The sequence below is a fragment of the Nerophis ophidion genome, linkage group LG01, assembly GCF_033978795.1.
Source record: "Nerophis ophidion isolate RoL-2023_Sa linkage group LG01, RoL_Noph_v1.0, whole genome shotgun sequence".
NCBI lineage: Eukaryota > Metazoa > Chordata > Actinopteri > Syngnathiformes > Syngnathidae > Nerophis > Nerophis ophidion.
In genome coordinates, this window is record NC_084611.1 from 84,367,688 (window position 1) to 84,377,049 (window position 9,362).

The following is a 9,362-nucleotide window of genomic DNA, read 5'->3' on the forward strand; positions in this document are numbered from 1 at the left end:
CGAGCCGTAAACCCCTCGGTAGTTGTCGCGAACTGTCGGACTTTAGTGACAGACACACGGCTGCTGCGGCTAGATTACATTTTTTTTTTAATTACTTTTGCGGTGAACTTTCCAGGAGAATATGACGTCTAACGAGGAGCCTTTACCAACGGGTTGGGAGAAAAAAATGAGCCGCAACTCAGGTGACTGAATTAAATACTCAAAAGACGCTAAAAGAGGTTTGTAGGGGCATGATGGGTAACGTAGCTTATCATGCTAACATCCGCATCAATGCGGGAGAATTAAGGCTAGCAGGCTGACCAAACTTTATACTTTTTTAGGAAAATACAGCAGGAATTGTATTTGTGACAACTTGCGCCGCAAGTCTTGTTTGTTCAGTTTGCTTTGTTTGCTCAATAAGTTGCTAAATCATGTTTGCGCGCCAGCGGATACACCCTGGGCCCTGTATGACGTCATGGTGCCCTCACAGGCTCACCTGCAGACTGCCTGCTTTTTATCACAATTATAGGCATTTAATTTTAAATGTGGAATCGTGCATCTTTTAAGTTCTGCAAGGCTTTGTACTTAGCCTTCCTTTTCATTGTCATTCAAATTTTAACTTTACAGCACAGATAAGAATTACATTTCGTTGAATAAGCGGTAGAAAATGGATGGATGGATGGATACATAAGCTTATGGTAATGCAGGAAAAAAAAAAAAAGCAATAAGGTGCATATATAATTAAACATATATAAATACCGTATTTCCTTGAACTGCCGCCGCGGCGCTAATTAATTTAAAACCTCTTCTCACTCCTGCGCTTACCAAAGGCATGCGGTAAAAGTAAGCATGTGATAATCATTTTAAAACTTCTTCTCACTCTGGCACTTACCAAAGGTATGCAGTAAAAATTTGAGTGTGATGTAAGCTTGGACCTTAAAGGCCTGCTGAAACCCACTACTAACGACCACGCAGTCTGATAGCTTATATATCAATGATGAAATATTAACATTGCAACACATGCCGATACGGCCTTTTTAGTGTACTAAATTGCAATTTTAAATTTCCCGCAAATTTCTTGTAGAAAACGCCGCGGAATAATGACGCGTGCGCGTGACGTCACGGACTGTCAGGCAATATTAGCTCAGCACCAGTTACGGCTAAAAGTCGTCTTTTCATCGCATAATTACACAGTAATTTGGACATCTGTGTTGCTGAATCTTTTGCAATTTGTTCAATTAATAATGGAGACTATAAACAACAATGCTGTTGGTGGAAAGCGGTCTATTGCAGCTGTCTCTAGCACCAAGACACAGCCGGTGTTTCTTTGTTTTTAACACAGAGCGGTCAAGCGAACATGTTTCTTTACGTCAACCAGCATGTTTTTGGATGGGAAAATTGTGACATATATCTTACCGGAGACATCATTGGATTATTCGTCCTCATGCAGTAGCTGTTTAAAAGGCAGCTGTGAGCTTGGCTCCTCGACTTCTCTCTGAGACACTGCGTGTTCACCGCAGCCATCCGACCTCGAGGTATGTCTTTACAATCTCACTAAAACACTATTAAAACAATAAGCAGATAAGGGATCTTCCAGAATTATCCTAATAAATGTGTCTAATTACATCTGAAACGCTCACACTGCCGCCGCCCGGCGCCGTCGCTTTTCTTTTTTTTTTTTTTTTTCTAGTCCTTCGCTATCAATATCATCATCCACAAATCTTTCATCCTCGCTCAAATTAACGCAGAAATTGTCGTTTTCTCGGTCTGAATAGCTCTTGCTGCTGGAGGCTCCCATTAAAATCAATGTGAGGACGTGAGGCGCCCTCACCCTTGTGACGTCATCGTTTGCGACTTCCGGTAAAGGCAAGGCTTTTTTACCAGCACCAAAAGTTGCGAACTTTATCGTCGATGTTCTCTACTAAATCCTTTCAGCAAAAATAAGGCAATATCGCGAAATGATCAAGTATGACACATAGAATGGACCTGCTATCCCCGTTTAAATAACAAAATCTCATTTCAGTAGGCCTTTAAATCCTACTGAATAGCTATTAATCTTCTTCCCTTTATGCGATTTCAAATTACCGGTATTGAAATCAGCTTCCTCCATTTTGAAAATGATGACAGGGGAAGTGTCACTCGTGACGTCACGAGTTTGACCAGGCGGTTATACTAAGCATGCGCTAATTGTTTTGGGAAGCGAGTTCGACCCTGCGGTAATTCAAGGCAGGCGCATACTATATGCCCTGCGGCAATTCAAGGAAATACGGTATATATAAAACAAATATATATTAGATTACTGTACAGATAAATATTTTGCAGTTTGTCACATGCGTCCACGTTTATGGATGTATGTTATATTGTCTTTTTTATTCCAACGAGTTAATCCATTTTTGGGGGAGTTGAGGGGATAATTTAATTTTGATGCATTGTATATGCATATATATATATATATATATATATATATGTTTTTTTTGTTTGTTTTTTATTAAAAAACGTTTTTTTTGGAAGACTTTAGTTTAGGCGGTGGCTCTTTGTTGTTAAGGCGGCCGCCTTAACAACAAAGCGTTGCGAGAATCCCTGGTGTAATTGTGTATGATTGTTAAATATGTATAACTTTTACTGTTAAACTTATCTCACAAAATGGATGATTATATGACCGAAATAAATATAGTTCATTTCATTTTATTCGATACTGGAAAGAAAAAACAACAGATAATAATACATCCAAATTTATCATTAACTCAGGAGCAACAAAAAACAATAAAACAATTTGTTTTTTTAAATCAAAGTGAGGAAGTCCGTATTAATGGCTACAATGAACATGAACTTTTTTTTGTTTATAATGCACAGCTTTTTGAAACGGGGTTTGAGGCATGATTGTGCATGATACTGATAAAGCATGTTCCCGGGGATCACCCCCTGCTCCACTATTTGAGAAGGACTGGGCTAAAATGATAGTTATTTTTCACACAACTTGGTCTCACACTTGTTAGCAAGGTAACAAGCTAATAATCTTAGCGAGTTGAGATCGCATCGTCCAGATGTCTGGCATTTTCAAGCTTTAAAGGTCTCGTGTCACAAATGGAGCGTCAAAAAAACAAGATCTGCTTCGCAAAGTCAGCAAGGTGTTCATGTTTTTCACAAGAATAAGAGGAAATGTTCCCACACTTTACACATTTGCTGTGGAGACTGACTCTCAATCCTCTAGGAATACAAGAGCGATGACGTGATGACTATTGTCAACAAATGTATTTGTCAGCGACAAATGTTATGGTCCACAATGTCCACAAATCGCTGCACTCCTAATAAACTGATTGCAATATAATAGTGTTGTTCCGATACCAATATTTTGCTACCGGAACCTAAATGTATTTTGATACTTTTGTAAATAAAGGGGACCACAATAAAATGCATTATTGGCTTTATTGTAACAAACAATCTTAGGGTGCATTAAACATATGTTTTTTTATTGCAATTTTGTCCTTAAATAAAATAGTGAAAATACGAGACAACTTGTCTTTTTGTACTAAGTAAACAAACAAAGGCTCCTAATTTGTCTGCTGACGTATGTAGTAACATTGTGTCATTTTGTATTCTATTATTTTGTACACATTTTGAGGGACAAGTTGTTAAAAATGAATTATTAATCTACTTGTTTATTTACTCTTAATATCCGCTTACTTTCTCTTCTAACATGTTCTATCTGCACTTCTGTTCAAATCTAATAATCACTTATTCTTCTGTTGTTTGGAGGCTTTACATTAGTTTTGGGTGATACCACAAATTTGGGTATCGAACCGATACCAAGTAGTTACAGGATCATATACTGGTCATAATTTAAGTCCTCACATTGTCCAGGGACGTATTTCCCGAGTTTATAAACATAATATACATTTTTTAAAAATGAAAAAAAAAGTTAATGTTAGATTTTGTGATGCTAAAAAAATATCGATGTAATCATAGCAGTATCGACTACATACGCTCCAATACTTGGTATCATTACAGCGGATTCAAAATTCTTGAATCTTGAATAGTAGTATCGACTAGATACGCTCTTGTACTTGGTATCATTGCAGTGGATGTCAGGTGTAGATCCACCAATGGCGTTTGTTTACATTGTGACGCCGGTGAGCGACGGTGTGTCGTGAAGCATGTTTAGCTATTCCTCTTCCTGCAGTGATAATGATACTTGTAAGAAACTCACTTTATCGCCATGGAGGTGAGGATTCGTGATTTAGAAGTAGCTAAAACACTGCCGACTGCGGCTGGATGTTAGCCGCTAGCGAGCTAGCCCTGTCTTAAAGCACCTCTTCCCGAGGGCGTCTCAGTGTTATAACTTCACCTTTATCGTCTGTTTTTAGGCCAAAATGCGTCCGTTCTCCCTTTTCTGTCTACACACTGTGTCTGCTTGTAAGTACTCTGTGAATGTGCGCTGCCGAACGTGATCCTCTGCTGGCAAAAACCGCTACGACTTGACGACGATGCGCTGTCATGCCCGTTAAAAAAAGTGGGGGTCGGGTATTGGTATTTTTCACAGGTGGTATAGTACCGAATGTGATTCATTAATATCATGGTATTATACTAATACCGGTATACCGTACAACCCTACGATATATTCAATAATGATGCTGATAAAAAATGGATTAGATTGATTGATTGAAACTTTTATTAGTAGATTGCACAGTACAGTACATATTCCGTACAATTGACCACTAAATGGTAACACCCCAATAAGTTTTTCAACTTGGGGTCCACGTTAATCAATTCGTGGTATAATTTTAGATTTATATAACAAGGACAACAAGTAATGTTTTCCTCTTTGCAAGTGTCACAAATATGAAACGATGTACTCTTCATCTTCCAATGCAGGCAAGGTGTATTACTTCAACCACACCACCAATGCCAGCCAATGGGAGCGACCAGTAGGAGACGGCCAGGGCGAGCCAGCGAATGTAAATAATCGATATGCCTCCTAAATGTTTGTTCCCTGCTTCTTGTCAGTAAGAAACGGGCGACGTGGGCACTTGGGGAGCGGCACATGAGTGATGTTATTTGTGCGGTGCTGTGTTGTCGTGCGTCAGGTGCGCTGCTCTCACCTGCTGGTCAAACACAACCAGTCACGGCGTCCCTCCTCCTGGCGGGAACAAAACATCACACGATCCAAAGATGAGGCGCTGGAGCTGATCCAGAGTAAGCTGGGGACACAAAGAGCGCTCAGCGATACGTCAGATGAGCTCATGTATTGTTTTCCCTGTGTTACACAGAATATATTGAGCAGATTAAGTCTGGAGAGGAGAAGTTTGAGGATTTGGCTTCTCACTTCAGCGATTGCAGTTCAGCTAAAAATGATGGAGACTTGGGAGTCTTTGGAAGAGGTGAGGACATTCTTGAAATGTTTTTTTGTTTTATCAATATGATGCCCAAAGAACACAAGTATTAGGTATTTCCCAGTTTGTGGACCTTAAATTCTGTCAACTGAGCTGCCTGCTCTTCTTAACAGTAAAATTTAAATTTGTTGTTTTTACAGTACATTACCGTGAATGAGAAAACAATATCACAGTTTAGGGCTGGGCGATATGGCCTTTTTTTTAATATCGCAATACTTTTTAGGCCATGTCACGATACGCGATATATATCTCGATATTTTGCCTTAGCCTTGAAAGAACACTTAATGCATATAATCACAGCAGTATGATGATTCTCTGTGTCTACATTAAAACATTCTTGTTCATACCGCATTAAAGGCCTACTGAAATGAGATTTTGTTATTTAAACGGGGATAGCAGGTCCATTCCATGTCATACTTGATCATTTCGCGATATTGTCATATTTTTGCTGAAAGGATTTAGTAGAGAACATCGACGATAAAGTTTGCAACTTTTGGTCGCTAATAAAAAAGCCTTGCCTTTACCGGAAGTAGCAGACGATGTGCGCGTGATGTCACGGGTTGTAGGGCTCCTCACATTGTTTATAATCATAGCCTCCAGCAGCAAGACTGAGAAAGCGACAATTTCCCCATTAATTTGAGTGAGGATGAAAGATTTGTGGATAAGGAAATTTAGAGTGAAGGACTAGAAGAAGAAGAAAAAAAAGGCGATTGCAGTGGGAGCGATTCAGATGTTATTAGACACATTTACTAGGATAATTCCGGAAAATCCCTTATTTGCCTATTGTGTTGCTAGTGATTCAGTGAGATTAAATAGTACCTGAAAGTCGGAGGGGTGTGGCCACGGGTGTGTGGACCGCGAGTGTCTCTGAGGGAAGTCACGCAGCTGCAGCAGGACGGAAGCTCCGCTGATGTCTCCGGTAAGAGCCGACTTAATATCACAATTTTCCCATCCAAAAACTTGCTGGTTGACGTGCAGAATCATGTTCGCTTGACCACTCTGTGTTAAAGCTTCACAACAAACAAAGAAACACCGGCTGTTTTTCGGTGCTAAAGGCAGCTGCAATCCACCGCTTTCCACCAACAGCATTCTTCTTTGACGTCTCCATTATTAATTGAACAAATTGAAAAAGATTCAGCAACACAGATGTCCAAAATACTGTGTAATTATGCGATGAAAAGGGATGAATTTTAGCTATGAGTGGTGCTGGGCTGAAATGTCCGCTCCAACCAATAACGTCACAAGCACGCGTCATCATTCCGCGACGTTTTCAACAGGATACCTGGGGGGAAATTTAAAATTGCAATTTAGTAAACTAAACCGGCCGTATTTGCATGTGTTGCAATGTTAATATTTCATCATTGATATATAAACTATCAGACTGCGTGGTCGGTAGTAGTGGGTTTCAGTAGGCCTTTAATATATTCTCATTTTAAACTTTCATGCAGTTTTTGCAGGCCTTATAAAATAAAATGGCGGGACCGATCCTGACCCCCGGGCGTTTAGTTTGACACCTGTGCTTTAGTGGCATATTTCTTTCTATCGTACATTTTGGTTCAGAATCTGAGCTGTACAACCACACCGCGTTTGCCAGTTACACATCAAATCCGTAAAAAGAGCCAACCACGAAATGTCTTCTACTGGCACACAAAATGTATCTGTGCGTTTTGTGCTGCAGGTCAAATGCAGAAACCTTTCGAAGACGCCTCCTTTGCGCTGAAGGTGGGAGACATGAGCGGCCCCGTTTTTACAGAGTCCGGAGTGCACATCATCCTGCGTACTGGCTGAAGCAAGCACCATGCTACACACACACACACACACACACACACACAATACATATAATTACACTACGTAACAGCAAAGCTTTACGTGCCTCGCCACACCAATAAAAAGAGGTCCGGCAGACATAATAATAATTGAACAGAATATCCTGAATATGTTTAAGTACATTTAAATGCGTTCTGAACGGGGTGGTGGTTAAAAGAACCATTTCAGTCTTCCTCTTTCATTTCCTCACTTTCCCTTCAAATCATGTGACTCTGAACGCTCACAGGTAATCGATAACATAATCATGGGGTCAAAAGATCTCACCGGACTTAAGCTGCTTAAAAAAAAAGAGAAGGAGAATAGGAAAAAAAAAGCTTCACCAACCACATTGAACTAACTGTCAAGTTGCTGGCACTCCTTCTTCCATCAAAATAAAAGTCCTCTTTTTGTAAGTCTCTTGTTTCCACCTCTTGTTTTAGAAGCCAGATGTGAGTGCGGAGCCTCTCTTCTTGTTGCCATGGAAACGGGGGAAAGAATAGGTCTTTTAAGAAAATGTAAATGCGGAACTTGTTCTTGCATGAAATAACTTCACACCGAGAGCCGAGCAAAGACCTTTTGCAAAAATATCAAGACTTTTTTTTTTTTAATCCAAGGTTTTTGGGTCATTTCGCCGTCATATGATTGAGAAGATACAAACCACGTTTCCACATAAGTTGAGAAATTGTGTTAGATTTAAATATAAATGGAATACAATGATTCGCAAATCATTTTCAACCCATATTCAGTTGAATATGCTACAAAGACAACATATTTGATGTTCAAACTGATGAACTTTTTTTTTTTTGCAAATAATCATTAACTTTAGAATTTGATGCCAGCAACACGTGACAAAAAAGTTGGGAAAGGTGGCAATAAATACTGATAAAGTTGAGGAATGCTCATTAAACACTTATTTTGGAACATCCCACAGGTGTGCAGGCTAATTGGGAACAGGTGGGTGCCATGATTGGGTATAAAAACAGCTTCCCCAAAAATGCTCAGTCTCTCACAATAAAGGAAGGGGCGAGGTACACCCCTTTGTCCACAACTGCGTGAGCAAATAGTCAAACTGTTTAAGAACAACGTTTCTCAAAGTGCAATTGCAAGAAATTCAGGGATTTCAACATCTACGGTCCATAATCAAAAGGTTCAGAGAATCTGGCCGGAAACCAAATTGAATGACAGTGACCTTCAATCCCTCAGACGGCACTGTGTCAAAAACCGACCTCAATCTCTGAAGGAAGACTTCAGAAAACCACTGTCACTAAATACAGTTTGTCGCTACATCTGTAAGTGCAAGTTAAAGCTCTACTATGCAAAGCAAAAGCCATTTATCAACAACATCCAGAAACGCCGTCGGCTTCTCTGGGCCCGAGATCATCTGAGATGGACTCATGAAAAGTGTTCTGTGGTCTGACGAGTCCACATTTCAAATAGTTTTTGGAAATATTCGACATTGTGTCATCCGGACCAAAGGGGAAGCGAACCATCCAGACTGTTATCGACGCAAAGTTCAAAAGCCAGCATCTGCTATGGTATGGGGGTGCATTAGTGCCCAAGGCATGGGTAACTTACACATCTGTGAAGGCACCATTATGAAAGGTACATACAGGTTTTGGAACAACATATGCTGCCATCTAAGCGCCGTCTTATTTCAGCAAGACAATGCCAAGCCACATTCAGCACGTGTTACAACAGCGTGGCTTCGTAGTCAAAGAGTGCGGGTACTTTCCCAGCCCGCCTGCAGTCCAGACCTGTCTCCCATCGATAATGTGTGGCGCATTATGAAGCGTAAAATACGACTGAAGCTCTACATAAAACAAGAATGGGAAATAATTCCACTTTCAAAGCTTCAACAATTAGTTTCCTCAGTTCCCAAACGTTTATTGAGTGTTGTTAAAAGAAAAGGTGATGTAACACAGTGGTGAACATGCCCTTTCCCAACTACTTTGGCACGTGTTGCAGCCATGAAATTCTAAGTTAGTTATTATTTGCAAAAAAATAATAACGTTTATGAGTTTGAACATCAAAAATCTTGTCTTTGTAGTGCATTCAACTGAATATGGGTTGAAAATGATTTGCAAATCATTGTATTCTGTTTATATTTACATCTAACACAATTTCCCAACTCAAGTGCAGGATACTTTTTTTACTTTGTTTTTGAAAAGAGTACATGAGGAAACCGGT

At 39.9% G+C, this 9,362-nt stretch overlaps 1 protein-coding gene across 1 annotated transcript; it reads left to right on the forward strand.

The window, feature by feature from the left end:
- The first annotated feature begins 8 nt into the window (after nucleotides 1–8).
- pin1 (peptidylprolyl cis/trans isomerase, NIMA-interacting 1) lies at nucleotides 9–7,588 on the forward strand. The gene is made up of 5 exons (XM_061913885.1): nucleotides 9–182; nucleotides 4,852–4,934; nucleotides 5,064–5,172; nucleotides 5,247–5,357; nucleotides 7,048–7,588. Exons 1-5 carry the CDS (start codon nucleotides 122–124, stop codon nucleotides 7,155–7,157), a joined length of 474 nt encoding a protein of 157 aa, XP_061769869.1. The 5' UTR covers nucleotides 9–121; the 3' UTR covers nucleotides 7,158–7,588.
- Nucleotides 7,589–9,362: the final 1,774 nt, after the last annotated feature.

Excerpts from the sequence above, each read along its gene's own strand:
- pin1 (XM_061913885.1), top strand. The coding sequence starts at position 122 with ATGACGTCTAACGAGGAGCCTTTACCAACGGGTTGGGAGAAAAAAATG. Across the intron at positions 4,935-5,063 it reads GCCAGGGCGAGCCAGCGAAT|GTGCGCTGCTCTCACCTGCT; the intron begins GTAAATAATCGA and ends GTCGTGCGTCAG. Across the intron at positions 5,358-7,047 it reads CTTGGGAGTCTTTGGAAGAG|GTCAAATGCAGAAACCTTTC; the intron begins GTGAGGACATTC and ends TTTGTGCTGCAG.